Source organism: Sinocyclocheilus anshuiensis, unplaced genomic scaffold (genome assembly GCF_001515605.1).
Source record: "Sinocyclocheilus anshuiensis isolate Anshui unplaced genomic scaffold, SAMN03320099.WGS_v1.1 scaffold256, whole genome shotgun sequence".
NCBI classification, from domain to species: domain Eukaryota; kingdom Metazoa; phylum Chordata; class Actinopteri; order Cypriniformes; family Cyprinidae; genus Sinocyclocheilus; species Sinocyclocheilus anshuiensis.
Window position 1 is genome coordinate 53370 of NW_015558587.1, and position 16579 is coordinate 69948.

A 16579-nucleotide genomic window follows, 5' to 3' on the forward strand; every position below is an offset into this window, starting at 1 on the left:
GATAAACATCACATTTTCATTTTTGGGTGAACTATACCTTTAAGAAAAAAATTCCTAAAAGCTATTGTAGTTTTTTGCACTTTATTTGAGAAAAAAGTATTGTATGTCAAATGAGAAAAATAAGCAGAAATCTTCAACTAAACCGAATCCACAACTAAAATATGATGAATTATGTTGAGAATATAACACTAGAGGACAATGCATGATACCTGGCAAAACTCTTAATGATGTAACCACTGAGAGTATTTTCAGTTTAAATCAGCATGAAATTTCACACTGAATTTAAAAGTAAAGATTTTTTTATGTCAGAATACATTCTCTTAACCCAGTTTACTGTTTGCTCATCAGTATGCCATTCATGGGTTTATGTCCCCAGAAATTGCAACTGAGCTTCCCAGCACCATCAAAACATTTAGAGCTGTCCACTAATATCTGTCAATCTCTTTCCAGCTCAACCAATAGTGAGAGTTTGGGGAGTGGCTACTGTAGCAGGCTGAGCCAGAAGCTGTTTAGCCGATGTGGAACCATGGCTGATGCTTTACATGGCAAAAAGAAATTGCGATTTAGTTACAGATTTCAGTTTTTGGAAGCTAAAATGTGAAAATTAGGCAAAATACACAGAAAGACAATGGAGTAAAACAGGGCTAAGCACATTGGCGGTACGTTTACAAGATATTACACTCTAAAAAATGCTGGGTTAAATACAACCCAGTGCTGGGTAAAATAGGGACAAACCCAGCAATTGGGTTGTTTTGACCCAGCGGTTGGGTTAAATGTTTAACCCAACCTTCTGGGTAGTAACCCAACCGCTGGGTCAAAACAGCCCAATTGCTGGGTTTGTCCCAGCACTGGGTTGTATTTAACCCAGCATTTTTTAGAGAGTAGGTTTCAATCGAGAAGTCAAACATGTGCAGTTTCTTCTCAAAATGTATAAGCTAAACTCACATTTTGTCTCACATTTCAGCCCCAGATAAAATAGTAAGATATTGTAGTGATAAGAATAATCAAACATTTAAAATAAAGCATTTGAAAATATGCTTTACTTTTGTAATTCTACACTAAGTGACACAAGTAGCACAGAAACGTCATACTTCATCTTAAACAGTATGAAATTTTAAATAGTCACTTAAGTCTTTATAAATGTTCATTTTCAGCAAGAGACATAAAAAAAATGAATATGTGAGTAACAAGTCTCATGCCCCATGAATCACAAGTCACGGCCCATGGATATGAACTTCCTTACAGTTGTTTTAGCATTTTAGGTCTCATCTTCTTTAGTATTTACAAGCTTTTTTTGGACAATTTTCCAATTTAAAATGTGCTGAAAACATGAATGAATCGCTGAAATAATACAGTGGGCTCCAAAAGTGTGAGACCACTACTGAATACATTTTATATTGCAAATTATGCAATTTGAGTTCAACTAAAAATGCGCGTGAATATCAAATCTTGAAAGTTTTATACATTGCCCTTTTGCTTTAATGACAGGATCATTTTATGCAGCAGCATGTTTAAATGTTTAAAGAGCATCTTAAGTCATATGAACAGTGTGAAAAATGTACTTAGTTGAGTAGTACTGTATATATAAATAGTATACAAAGTTTTCATGTGTTGTGTGTGATGACATTATTAATTAATTTATTTTCTTTCCAATTTAAATCAGATTTTGAATCCTAGATTTTGGACCCCACTGAATGTCTTAGTGCAGAAAAACAGAGACACACACACACAAAAAAAGAATATGCCTGTGTGAGTCATGAGATATAATGTGCAACCTTATTCCAGAGGAAATTATAAACATCTATTCTTAAAAAAAAACGTGTGCTGGTGATGGTGGGAGGTATACAGTAATTCATTCGGTGACATTTCTGACGGGGCTTTACTGGGACAAGAACATCATGCTATTATTGTCGTCTGATTACTGTCATCATAGAACTGCTGGAGTGAAATACAGCAATAAGGCTGCTCTTTGATAAAAGACAGTGTATTTATTACCTTATCAAGTATGAACATGTTCAGGTAGGGCATGTATCCTTGTGTTGACACTGGACCTTCGTCGTCATCTTTAAAGTGCTCCTCCAGGGCTGAAGTGTTATGAGGGATTTTCAGGATGGTGCACAGGTTGTGAGACAGCACCTAAAGAGAGCCAGACAGCAACTCTAGGCCACTTGGGTTCAATCATCACGCAAAATAAAATAGATCAAGCGTGGTCAAAAGTTTTGACACGCTTGACTGAATTTATGCTTATTATGCTTAAATGCCTGAAATTATTATTTTTGTATTTACAAAACTAATTTTAGCAATGAAAACGTCAATACTGAAATTTTAGTCAGAGTGGATAGTGATGAAAAAGCATTCTGCTTTGTATAGAAGAACATTTTGATTTATTTAGTCATTTTGATTTTCTTATTATTGTAAAATATGGAAGAAATACTAAAGATAAAGCAGCTTTGGATGGTTACTGTATCCTTTAAGTTGATAAAATATCCAACTTTGCATAAAGTGCTAATCTAAAATCTACGTTTATTTCATCTAAGTGTTCAGTGCACATATATCTGCATACACCCCTGAGAAAGTCTTGCAAGACTGATCAAGCGTTATTCAAACATTATAAACATTTAGTCTGTGCCTCTCTCGCTCTCTCATTATAGCCTATTATTTTCTTTAAATATCTGTTTAAAAAAAAAAAAGGCCTAACTTAATGTTCAGCTGTCAGTACTTTGTAGCCCGGTATCGAAAGGAAATAATCTTGGTTGCAGAGAGAACCTAAGTTACTAAATGTATAACTGAAAATTGAGTTTCACATTATCTAGAACATAATGACTGTATGAATAAATATGTCTAAAAGAGACATCTCGTACCGAGTAATTCGATTTTATGGACAAAACTTCATGTTTTAAGTGGATAAACGACTGCGCATAACCCAATACACGGAAACTAGAGCTGAAACAGGTGATTCCTATAGTTGACAGTAGAGTAGTTTGCTTACCTTTAACTGGGATTTGGATACTTTCCCGTTTCGGTCTACATCCAGAGCAGTAAAGGCGTACCAGATGGGTTTGAGTATTTCGTCCCGGGATAGCATGATAAATTCAGTGAAAGATGTCAGAGCGCCTGTAAAACTGATCCTCTTCCCTCAGTGCGCGCAGCATGAGCGCGAGTCACGTGACACACACTTTACATAAATCTCACACATTTACATACAAATAAAACTGTAATGTGAACCGAACGAACCTAATATGTTCTTTTTATCAGTGCTTTCAATTTCGGCGTTGTCCAGTTTAGTGTTCTTTTGACTAGTCGGTGAAGCGTTTTTTTCCACGTGAGCATTACTCAGCCATAAACAGCGCTTAGGAAAAATAACAAACCACAAGAAACCCTTATAGTCAATTTGTGCGAATTATTATCGTCAGAGGAGTCGACCTGTTAAGTAAATGCCTTTTGTATGAGTAATCTTCCACACAAGATCGATTTGCAATGTATAAATTAATAATAAACTGATAACCACAGCACGTAAGCACGATACCATTCGTATGATATGCGTTAAGGTTTCCTCATCTGCACACTTTTCCGCTTTCCGACGAACTAACTTTTGTGCTTGCTTAAGTTACTACTGAACTGTTTGCAAACACTGAACTGAAACGCATGCATGTGTTTAAAAAAAAAAGAAAAAAAAAAGTATGTTCTAATAATTAATAAAAAGCTGTTTAATAACGTGCAGTAGCCTATGTCACGCCACTGGACATATCACCACGTGTTTATTTAAATGCAATAATTCGATTGTGTTCCTTAAAACAATGTTCAACCAAACAAGAGCTTTGTCTGCATGTACAACATACATCTTTGGCCACATGCAGCACATATATAATGAATCTGCAAGTCTTTGTTAAAACAATAAATGCAGTCTAAATCTATAAATAGAAATGAATGTAGAAATACATGTCAGATGGCATCTATCAGGCCATGTGTAAATGTAGCAGGCATTGAAAACATAAAAATAAAAAAAAAGATTTCCTGTATTTTCTGCACTGCATTCACAAACTGGAAAAAAAATGGCACAGCAACTACAACGCATGCTGGAGAAACACTACTTCTACTCTGGTAGATTTCCTTAGTCCTGAAAAACAGGTCTGTGTAAACGGCCCACAACAAACAACCATTGGTATGAAGTCAGAGGAGGAAGTTCAAATGTTTCGCAAAAATGATATCAAGTACTAAGAATCTTTGACAGTCTTTTGGCCTTAAGTCATCTTACAAACAAGTTCCAGAGACCTGCATTGTTTTTCAGTGATTTCCTTTTCATATTCTTGAGTATTGCAGCACTGACTACAATATCATTTCAAGCATGCTGACCATTTCTTCATGAGCCAACTTATGAATAATAACAGCAAGTAAACAGCATAGTAAATGAATATTTATTGAAGGCTTTTTATAGAAAATAATCTTTTTATTTGATCTATTTCCACTTGACATTATAAACAGATCCTCATAATAAACATTCATGATGTATGCATATTGTTATTTCTCAACTTGACTGCTGTTTCAACTATTTTCGCCCAAAATATTTTCTTTTTGACTAAAAATGAATGTAGCCTATACATATCCAATCATCCGAGACCACTGGTGAAAATGCAATTCATATCAGCATAACAATGTAAATGATAAAAATTGAACTAAAAAATGTATTATTTGTATTTGGCATGTTGCTTTATTGTCAGCAGCACTTGATCTGACCTTGACCTGAGGTTCTTGTGCTTCAAGGCAAGCGAGAACATTGGGAAAGCATCACGACACACCAAACATCCCGTTCATCTCTTTTTATTTAAAAATTGCAAACAGGTTTCTGCCTTTTAGATATCTATATCATTATGAACGAAATCTGTTAGAAATGCTATCATAGTGCACAGCTTAACCTCTGTACAATTGTGGCGAAAGGGTAATTGCAAAAGTTCATAATTTGCTCGTGTAATCACTAGTCATACTTCATCAGGAGGTAAAGGTAGTTAAATGGCCAGTTCTGCTGTTTCACTTCCCTGTAATGATGATGCTATTCTCAGAGCCTCTTCCAGTGATGTCTGTTCATTGAGCTGCAAGAGCAAATACAACATCTGTGTTCAATAATACACACATAGGCCCAGCTAGACAGATAGAGGTCAATGAGTGACTGAAGGCTGGAATAAATTACATGACTTTGCTCAGATTTTTTCCCCTGATTTGCAGTCTGAATGAGTCGATGTCAGTTGCAGACAAGTCCGAGCCAGTCGGCAAGTTTCAAGCAGTCTGAGAAATTTCACAAAAAATTGTGTAGTGTATGATAGGCACAGGATACAAATTTTTTTTTAGCTCCAGACTCCTAGCAGTTGCTCAAAAACATACATTTATACACAAACCAACTGCAACCAACTGGCCAAAATCTGGCATTGATTTTAAAGGGATAGTTCACCCAAAAATGAAAATTTGATGTTTATCTGCTTACCCCCAGGGCATCCAAGATGTAGGTGACTTTGTTTCTTCAGTAGAACACAAACAGAGATTTTTAACTCCAGCCGTTGCAGTCTATCAGTCGTATAATGCATGGCAATGGTAACAAAATCTATGAGAGTAAAAAAAACATGCACAGACAAATCCAAATTAAACCCTGCGGCTCGTGACGACACATTGATGTCCTAAGACACTAAACGATCGGTTTGTGCCAGAAACCGAACAGTATTTATATCATATTTTACCTCTAATACACCACTATGTCCAACTGCTTTGGGCGCGCGCACGGCATCCGGTGCGTCACATTTTCATTTTTGGGTGAACTATCCCTTTAAGCAACGAGCGCTGAATTCCTATAGATGGCAAATCAAAGAAAAATCAGGTCAAAATTGTGATGCATTCCAGCCTAAGTGAACTATACCTGAACAGCAATCTGTGTGCCATTAGAAGTAGCCAGAAGTGTAATTGGATGTGCTGAAAACTCATCCTGTATGCTCCTGGAAGATGATAATTCTGGAATCATAGCAGTCATCTGGAGAAAACAGAAACAAACAAACAAACACAGTTCATGTGACCAGTTTATAGACTGCTGTAGACATGATGCTTTTTTTTTTTTGTAGGCCAAAACCCAGAAATGTGTTAGCATTTTAAAACTTCCAGTTCCATCGTCCTGAAGTCAGTGGATTTTTTAAAAACGGGTTTTTGGTTAAATGCCTGAAATAAAGTTAATCTGTGGTTAATAAAGTCTCAAGATATGTTCATGTTTTATTCTACGACATAAAAATACATCAGTAACACCCCCTTTTTAAAAGCTTTTACCCGACTTGAAAAAGGCAGTTGCTATCAAATGGCGTATAGGACTGCAGAGATTGAAAGAAAAGGTTTTTTTAAATAATGGCAGAAAGAACTGTCAGAAAATTAATGATGGTGACGTTGAAGTCGTGCAGTTTATTCATAGCCAACGGTTTAGCTTTTTACTTTTTGCGATTTTATTAGACTTCTGTTGTGTTCATTAGTGAAGATTATCATGATGAACAAAATGTGTAAGAATCATAAACTTATGTTGGTCACAGAGCTTATTTTCTGCAATAATCCAAAAGCCAGTGGCAAAATCCTATTGGGTTTTTGTTGAGGGAATCAAACTACAAACATACGTCATCTTCACTACAGCGCTCTATATCCACACAAATCAGCAGTGGGCAGAATATAGTTATGTGATAATTGATAATTAAGAGAATGTTTGATCTATTTGCTGGCAATAAAAACCACACACATAAATATACTTGTTTGGTTCCCAAATTTACAATAGCCAAAAGCCTACATACCTGTCCTTCAGTCCCGTCCTCTGAGACCACAGTCACTGAATGAGCCTCCGCTGATGATAGCAAAGACTCAGTGGGTGGGATGGTGATCACACTGCCATCTTGTGTTACCATTGTGATTACATTCCCAACAGCCTGTCAGAAATCACAGAATTTCCCATTCAGCACATGTATTATGATTAGCTTCTGGATTTTCTGTAGACGTCTATGGCTGCAGCACATATAAACTAATGGCAATGTCATGAAATTTTTGTTATAGGGTAGGGTTTTTAAAAAACATTTAATAAACGAACATGCAGTCTTCTCACAAACTGTGTAGATGCAAATCAGTGTTAATTTTTAGTATAACTGATATGTTTGTTAACATTTTGAATTATATTTTATTTTTGTATATTTTCCTCTAACTTTAATTTTAGTTACATTTTGTCCTTTTTATTCGTTTTTTTTTTAACATATAGTTTTTGTTTTTTATGATTAGAAATGTTGCCTTGAAAAAGAGCTGAAATAAAATGTGTTTAAGCTTTTTATTTTCTGTAACGAGAATGTTTTTATGGTTATAGTTTTAGTTAACGACACTGTCATTTTTTTCCAAATTGTAAATGAAACCGATAATTGGAACATATTTTACATGAAAATACTACACTGTAAAAAAATGAATTTGTAAATAAAATGAAGATTTTAAAGTGCCCTATTATGGATTTTTGAAAATTACCTTTCATGCAGTGTGTAACACAGCTCTAAGGGAATGAAAACATCCTGCAAAGTTTTAAATCTGAAAGCGCACCGTGTGTAAAGTTATTGTCTCTCAAAAGAAAGAGTCGACTCTGAATCATTGAAACGAGTTCTTTTTAAAACGAATCCCAAGCCATTTCATGTTGACATCAACATGAAACATTAGCATATTGCTCGCCCACTTGTTGGTCTTTTCGCGTTCAGAGCATGTGAGCGGAGTGGTGATATTTCCTTAAGAGCGCAGAGCGCCTTTCTGAAGATTCCACTCCGCTCGCTCAATACGCTCAGCGCAGCTCGCTCAACCCAGAATGCCCTTTGGTGATTTGCTTGTTAGAGATCGAGAATCTGTAGAGATCGAGAATAGTAGAGCAGTTATGGAGTTCAGCAGTGGTTCTTCCAGCGCTGAGCGAGTGTTTTCGGGCACACCGCATGCTGAAGCCTGACACTTTGTCCAAGCGAATGTTTCTTAAATTAAATTCTAAAATCCAGTAAACATCAAGAGATGTTTTAATAGACCACTGTTCCCCGCAGTTATGGTTTATTTTAACTTGACACTAGAAAGTGTGTTTCTTTCATTGACGTCAGTTCGCGTTAGACTGAATGAAAATTCAAATTCATTCTTTGCCACTAGGTGTGCTTTTGGAGCGGTAAAAATAGCCATTTCCCCGGTAACGCTGTACACAAAGCAGCACTGTGCTCACAAACGCTGCTTTATCAGGCATTACAGGCATGATGAAATGAAAATGAGACCAATCGGACCAATCACCGCAGATTAGCGTCACGCAAAGGAGGGGTTTGGAAAAATGAATCATTGAGCGAATCGTTTGAGAGTCGTCGATTGAGTAAGGTAAAAATAAATGCATATTATAAGACAATAAAAGTGTTTTTTGACCTTGCATGCCTGTCAACCTGTTGTTGGGGACTCCCAAAACCAAAATCTGAACCTTTCATTACCCATAATAGGGGCACTTTAGGTTTTCTACAGCAAAATTTCATTTAATTCAATGTGTTACTTGCCATTTCCTTGTGAAATATACTAGCAATTTGTTGTTGTTTTTTGTGCAAATTGTTTCTACACCAATTTTTCAGTGTATTTCAGTTTTTCTACTTTTAAACTTTCATGTTTAATTCAATTTAAAGAAATTCTCTTAATTTCTGAGAGAAAACAGTTTAAACTCCCATTTTCTTCAGTGCATAATAACCCTGATGCAAACCTGCGATGCTCCATCTTGTGTGATAAACGTTACATGTTGTTCTGTGACATCACAGATCTCAGAATCCATCTCTGGACAAGAGTCTTCACACTTCACAAGGCTAACAGTCAGGGAGGGGTCATCTATAGCCTCTGAATACAAAACACAGCCCAGTTTCACTCAGAAAATATCATCTTGTGTCTATAATCAAGATAGTTTTCAAAACCAACCTGAAGGGGGTTCAAAATAGCCCTCCGACTCCTCTTCTATAGGCTCAGAGTCATTGTGCGCTGAACGTTTGTGCATGACCAGTGTGGAAATCTGCTTGTACGCCTTTCCACAGTGGTTGCACTTGTAGGGTTTGCAGGGAGTGTGCACTACATTATGTTTGTATAGACTAGAGTACTCAGTAAATCGCTTGTCACATCCAGGAACTGTGCAAATATACGGCCTCTCTCCTGCATGCAATAAAGACACTGCTTTAGACATCTCACAGAGTTAAATTCATAGTTACATTTAGGTTAGATTAAAAATTATGATGAAAGAATTAAAATAAATCGTTCGTCCAAAATAGAAATTCTGTTACATTTCTTTTCAAATCCACATGACTTTCTTTTCTTTCATGAAAACACAAGGTCAGTTTCTGAATAACCTGGATACTTAAAGGGACAGTTCACCCAAAAATGACAATTCTGTCACTATTTGCCCACTCATGTTGATGCAAACCTGTATGATTTTCTTTTTTTTGTGGAATATAAAAGGAGATATTGTGAAGAAACTTGGTAAACAAATAATTGTGTAGTGACTTTTGACTTGCATAGTATGAACGAAAATCACTGAGACACTTTACAATAAGGTTAGAGGTAAGCACCATAAAAGTATCAAAATGGCCATGATGTATATGCAAAGTCTTCTGAAGCCATACGAAACTGAATTTGTTATTTACTTAAAATCTCAACATCTCACCAGATCAGCACATTATTCAAAATTTCTTCTTTTGAGTTGCACTTAAAAAAGCAAGGTTTGGAGCAATAAAAAAAAAAAAACTTCAATTTCTGGGTGAACTATCCCTTTAAGGCTAAAGAGCAGCACACCTGTATGGATCCGTATGTGGTTCTTGTAATTGGTCGCGCTGGCAAACGCCCGATTGCAGCCTGGCTCTGTACAGTGATACGGTTTCTCTCCAGTGTGCGTGCGAACATGCACCTTACAGATGTTTGAGGTAGTGAAGGATCGTCCACAGCCCGGGAATGGACATAGAAATGGTTTCTCTCCTTAAAAGAACAGAGAACAAATAGATCAATTGTAGGAGCCCAAGTACTGTGGCGGTATGTCAGTATAATATGGCAGATAATAGGACAAATCTTCATATGAAACTATTGAAATATGAAATTCTTATGCATGCAGCCTTTTGTTTATTTTCAATACCATGATAGTTTAACACTGTATTTCCATAATATTCTAATAAATAGAAGGAAGATTTGAAGACATGTACCTGTGTGAATTCTGGTGTGCTTTTGAAGGTCCCCTGAAGTCTTGAAAGATTTCTTACAGTCCATCTCCTGACAGCGGTAAGGTTTTTCTCCAGTGTGCGTCCTGATGTGACTTTTCAAACCGTAACCTAAAAGTAAATTAATTATAAGTGATTAATATACAACACAGTTTAAATATGTTAGAAATACACTGTTCAGGGTTGGTAAGATTTCTTGAAAATGTTTTAATGCATTTATTTTATCAAAAATACAGTAAACAGAAATACTGTGAAGAACTGGTTTCTATTGTAATATATTATAAAAAGTAATTTATTCCTGTGATGACAAAGCTGAGATTTCAGCATCATTACTCCAGTCTTCAGTGTCACATGATCCTTCAGAAATCACTCTAATATGCTGATTTGGTACTCAAGAAACATTTATTATTATTAATGTTGAAAACAGTTGTGCTGCTTTATATTTTTGTCACTTTTGTCAGGACTCTTTGATGAATAGAAAATTCAAAAGAACAACATTTACTTGAAACAGAAATCTTTTGTAACAATATCTTTACTGTCACTCTTAATCAATGTAATGCACGCTTGCTGTGTTTTACAACGTATTTTTATTACCCGTTGCAAACTTTTTTCCACAGCCAGGTAAGTCACAACAGTACGGCTTGTCACCTGTATGTGCTCTTTCATGTACCTGAAAAACAAAATGCAATCATAATGCACTGCATTTGTAATGTCGTCTATGATGAACTACTTTTATTTACAAGCTCAAATATAAAAGCCATAATAACCTTAAGATGATTTGCAGTGGTGTAAAGCTTTCCACATCCGTCATAATTACACCGAAAACATTTCTCTCCCGGCTGCTGCGTATTACGCCGAATTCCTTGACCCTGAAGAACGATCTAGAGAGAGAAAGGATAAACATTTTAGAGCAACTCCCGAGTTTGGCTAATGACATTTTTATGTTGCATGGACAATTACATTCTCACCTGCATCTCCACAACACTGTGAGGATCACTGGTGATCAGCTCAGAGTTTGTGTAAGAGTCAATTTCTTCGATCTGCACGAAAGAAAACAAGGTTTATAATTACACTTTACATATTTATTTTACCAACTTTGACAAGTGAGCAAGTGAGACCGATTGTGCTAAAAATAATTTATAACATATGCTCCCTAATTTAATATTGCCAGCAAAATCATAGCAAATATATTGTGAATATCTTTGTATTAGCCCTAATCATATTGGTTGTACCTTGGTTGTGTACTGCTCCAAAGCATCGATTGTTTCTTGGTCAATAGCCACGTCTGTGTGCAAATCTCCTACTGTGCCATTCGTCTGGATTGCCAGAATGGTGTTTGGTTGTGACACCTGAACAGCATGATGAATGTAAGCGGTAGACCCGTCCTCTAACTGCACCGCCTGCAGGGTACTGGGTTCATATGTATCTGCCAATGCAATATTGATATAGATATATTAAAAAGCACGCTCATCCGAATCCCATTTAACATCTTGCTGCATAGTAAAAACAGAAGAAAGGAAAAACCTTTTGCAGTGTGGTGGATGTAAGCAGTAGTTCCATCTTCCAACTGCACAGTCTGAGCATCCTCCAGTCTTAAGCTCTCATTACCAACAACATCACATACAGATGAGCCCGTCCAGTTATTTGACTCATCTAGTGTGAATAAAATATAAATAAATAACATCCTAAACCTGTTCCTAAATTTCACGTCTGGTGAATCTAATATAAAGATTTGCTGCATAACAAAGAGTAAAATACCTGCTTTTGGAACAGCAATGTGTTGCACATAAGCAGAAGACCCATCTTCTAACTGGATCACCTGTCCTTCTACTATATTGCTGTCTGGGGAAAAACAACCAGCACTCAGTTAATGCCTCACTCAGAATATCATGCCAATTGTGTTTAAAAAAAAATATTTTATGGAAAAGCAAAAATTCATGCAACTTTGATCTGACTATTTTAAAAACAGGAAATACAGGAGTTAAAGATTATAGATGCTTCATGATCATTTTAATTTAATGTTTTAATTATCTTAGCGGTCTTGTTATGTTTGGCTAATAATAGATATGACAGTTTGTTTCCGCCATATATAAAAAAATTAAAAGGTAATTGCAACTTTTTATCTCACAGTTCTGGGTTTATATCTCACTTTGTTTCACACAATTCTGATTAAAAAAAAAATAACAGCAAGATATAAACTCAGAATTCTGATGTTTTCTCTCAATTCAAGTTTATATTTCACAATTCTGATATTTTTTCTCAGAATTCTGAGTTTACATCTCACAATTCTAATTGTAATTGTGACTTTTTCTCAACAATTCTGATGTTTTTCTTGCAATTTCAAGTTTATATCTCACAATTCAGACTTTGTTTCTATGATTTGCAAGAAATAAACTCTGAATTGCCAGATGTAAACTATATGAACTCGCAATTCTGAGATTATATCTCACAATTCAGTTTATATCACGCAAATCTGAACTGTGAGATAAAAAGTCACATTACCTTTTTTTTGTTCCATGACAGAACGAGTCTTCCTTAACTATATTTAAAATAATAAATACAAAAATGAAACTAATAAACAAGTAATTTTGAGATCCTGCAGCTAAACTAGTTGACAATGTCATGGATTTGAATCACGTGAGAATGCATTACTATTAAATTAAATGCAAATGTTTGATGGAAAGTGGTAACCAACAAATTTGCTTTTCTATATGTTAATTTATTTCCTATAGATGATGCCGAGTTTTGTTACATCTTAAAAGTGTCTGGGATGAATGATGCTGTTCAGGGGGCACAGTAATAAACATACCTTGAGTGTTGTGAGGTATATATGCAGTGGAGCCGTCTGCTAAAGTCACAGCCTGCAGACTGAGTGTGTCCATGCTCTGATCGCCATCTGAATCATTAACAGGACCATTAGAGACTGGCATAGACTGTAATACTGGAGTACACTGCAAATCAAATGTCACTTATGTTCACAAAGGATTCTTACACTGTACTTGGTACTCAAGAAATTATTAATATCAATGATGAAAACAGTTGTACTGCTTAATATGTTTGTTTAAAATGTGAAATTTTTGTAACAATGTAAAAGTTATTCACTTCTGATCAATTTAATGCATCCTTTCTAAATAAAAGTATTCATTTCTTTAAAAAAAAAAAACCCAAACTTTGGAATGGTAGCGTATGCACACCTTCCCTTTTAATAAAATGCCCATTTTTGAGGAAAAAAAAAATTTGTTTATAAAGTGTGCCGCTCTGACCTGCAATCCCCACAGTCTCAGTTAAGCAGAGAGTAACCTCCTGAGCATCTCCCTCATGCTGGAAATCTGCTGACTGATTTATCTGAGCCAGCAGCATTATAACCTAGGAGAAATCAAATGTTATAAATCAAACACTATAACTCTATGACCACATTTAATAAGAGTTATGGCACCGCGGTCTCAGATTGTATATATCGTTGATTGCATATGGTTATTAAAGATTCCTGTATTCCATCAAATATGTCAACAAAAACATGGTATTGCCATGATACATGTCCAAAAAATGTGTATAGCGGTACACTTTCCTTAGGGGTTCAGAAAGTTGATTGCATTGAACGCACTAAAATGCAAAACAGTGCCATTTGTGTCTCTCTTTTCATTGGCCTCAGTTGTAATGTCTAGATGGAAACCTATTATTAAAATGTTATTAATTTAGCTTCAGAAGACAAAGCAAACTTTATCTATCTGATAGAATCGTATAGGGATTTACAAGCTAAATTAAAAATATTTACAAATGATAATACAAAAAATATACTTTAAATATATTAAAGACCCTTTTGCTCCATACAGCTCTTTTCACTTTAAACATATAGCTACACAACAGGTCAACATGGGAATAAAACTCAATGCTTTTTGCTATTTGGTCCTTCATATTTCTAGTTTTCATTTTTTTTTAACATGTAGATGAAGTGCTTATATGGATGTTATATATCATATTAACCATGTAAAGCCTGATATATGAAAAACTAGCAGAAATAATAATAATAAAAAAAAAAAAAAGCTTATTGAATGTTTAGGCAAAATATAAAGGAAACACTAAAAATAAAGTTTGCCAGTATGTTTTATGTTTGTATTATGCATGTGTAGATTATGCAGCATGCAACAATTATATAGGCCTACATAGGCCCCAACTAAATAAAAATATGCAATTCGGTGCACATGTTGTTACTTATATAACCAAACAGACTACTTACATAAAATGCATATAATTACGAGTTGTCAATCTATATATCCTAAAAATACATCTTGGTATTTAAATGCTTCGTTTTATTATGAAAACTCGGTAGTTTTAATTGTGGGGGGAGAAAAACATGCAATGCAAAGCAAAGCAAAGCAATGATGACCGAGATGGACAAATAAACTTCCTACAAATTTCCTCAAAAGCCGAATGTATCATATACTTGCGTTTTAACATGTTTTGTCTAAAAAAAATGGATGCATGGGAAATTCCAAATATCCATCTTGAAATATTCGTAACAATACACAAGTTATTCTTATGTTTATTTTATACAATCGTTAAAGATTTCACAGCAAAAAGAGCAACCTAACGGTGGACAGAATGATACTAAAAGGCCTTTTACTTACTAAAGTATTAAGTTAACTATTAATCAGGCATGTAGAAGATTGTGCATAACCGGGCTTCAGCAGGTTTTTAGAAATTAATATATCGAATATGATACAGTAGGTTTTATATGCTTTCATAGGACTCAGATGATACCATTAAAATGATCACAAAATACTATAAATCAGAAATGAAGTTTTACTTCCTAATCTCCAGAAAGCTTTTGGTCCTTCAAATTTGCAAACTGTTTTACAATTTCTACAGTCACCTCAGGCTGGTGGTGCTCGTGTATGATTATTCATGATTTCTTTAGCTTGTATCATTTGTAAAAAAACAAAAAAACCCGAGTGTTGTCAGGATTTCATGAAAACAGTGACACTTGAGACTACGGGATGTGAGTGAAGTCAAGGCAGAGAGACACATGCTGTGAACCTGCGGCCATATCTAGAATCAGATGTAAACAAAATGTCGAGACAATTACAGTAACGTTAGATAGTCTTTAGTACATTCTGTATAAACATGGTTTATTACTACTGCTGCAAATGTGATTTTCAGTAGCTGCAATGTACTCAAAACCATCTTATCTAGCACAATAATAAGAGATGTGTTTAGTGTTTCAGACACTCACCTCTCTGAAGAGCCTAAACTACCAGAAACAACGCACCGGATAAAATTAGGCTATATGTATAATATTTCCATATATGAAGGTCCCTAACATAGCGAAATAAAACGGTGGTGTGTTTTGGATTGGTACTTTTCTTCTCTGGTTTTAATGTTAGACATTCAGTGAAGAGGTGTATTCTGCCCCCTGCTGTTCAGGGGTGAAAAACACTACCTGTCAAAAAAAAAATTTGTATTTTTTTATTCGTTTTATGAACTCTCTTTGTTAAGCAGGAGTAAAAGGACGACCTCTAACGGAAGGGGTGCAGGATGACCAGGCTATTAGAAAGATCATTGTTAGATGGAGCTGGAGTCTTGGACAAATTGTTGTCAGTATGTTTGCACAGTGAGCGTAACTTATGTACAACATACAGGTGCATCTCAATAAATTAGAATGTCGTGGAAAAGTTCATTTATTTCAGTAATTCAACTCAAATTGTGAAACTCGTGTATTAAATAAATTCAATGCGCACAGACTGAAGTAGTTTAAGTCTTTGGTTCTTTTAATTGTGATGATTTTGGCTCACATTTAACAAAAACCCACCAATTCACTATCTCAACAAATTAGAATACGGGGACATGCCAGTCAGCTAATCAACTCAAAACGCCTGCAAAGGTTTCCTGAGCCTTCAAAATGGTCTCTCAGTTTGGTTCACTAGGCTACACAATCATGGGGAAGACTATTCTAATTTATTGAAATGCACCTGTAGATGTATTTCATGTTCCTTGGCTTGCTGGCAATTTTCTCTGCCACCTGGATAACAAAACAAAACATTTATTACATTTACAACATGGCAAGTGCACTAAATAAGGGACATAATATACACTGAGATGACTTACGATGGACATAGTGAGAGAACACAATGTTGTTATACACTCAGAAAAAAAGGTACAAAAGCTGTCACTGGGGCGGTACCTTTTCAAAAGGTACACTTTTGTACCTTTTAGGTTCTAAGATGTACACTTTGGATACTAATATGAACCTTTAAGGTACCAACATGGACTCTTAAGGTACAAAGTTGTGCCTTTTGAAAAGGTACCACCCCAGTGACAACTTTTGTACCTTTTTTTCTGAG

The 16579-nt window shown here is 35.4% G+C and overlaps 2 protein-coding genes across 3 annotated transcripts in view; both read right to left on the minus strand.

Moving 5' to 3' along the window:
- The window catches only part of swap70a (switching B cell complex subunit SWAP70a), a 14500-nt gene extending 11157 nt beyond the window's left edge, over positions 1-3343 (minus strand). Inside the window, exons 1-2 of one of the 2 annotated variants that reach the window (XM_016475616.1) lie at positions 2990-3343; positions 1996-2136 (exon numbers count right to left, since the gene is read on the minus strand). In XM_016475616.1, coding sequence (XP_016331102.1) covers positions 1996-2136; positions 2990-3085 — 237 coding nt within the window. In that variant the 5' untranslated portion in view covers positions 3086-3343. The remainder of the gene's footprint in view (positions 1-1995; positions 2137-2989) is intronic. The other variant, XM_016475615.1, reaches the window with a different exon arrangement.
- Positions 3344-4626: 1283 nt separating this feature from the next.
- On the minus strand, positions 4627-15602 carry LOC107679894 (zinc finger protein 143-like). Its single transcript, XM_016475613.1, has 16 exons — positions 15472-15602; positions 13502-13604; positions 13048-13134; positions 11997-12080; positions 11763-11891; positions 11471-11664; positions 11207-11278; positions 11006-11119; positions 10833-10908; positions 10224-10349; positions 9823-10002; positions 8959-9186; positions 8750-8880; positions 6807-6938; positions 5903-6013; positions 4627-5087 (listed from the first exon to the last, which is right to left on the minus strand). The coding sequence occupies exons 2-16, from the start codon at positions 13596-13598 to the stop codon at positions 5004-5006; spliced, it is 1845 nt and encodes a 614-aa protein (XP_016331099.1). The 5' UTR covers positions 13599-13604; positions 15472-15602; the 3' UTR covers positions 4627-5003.
- Positions 15603-16579: the final 977 nt, after the last annotated feature.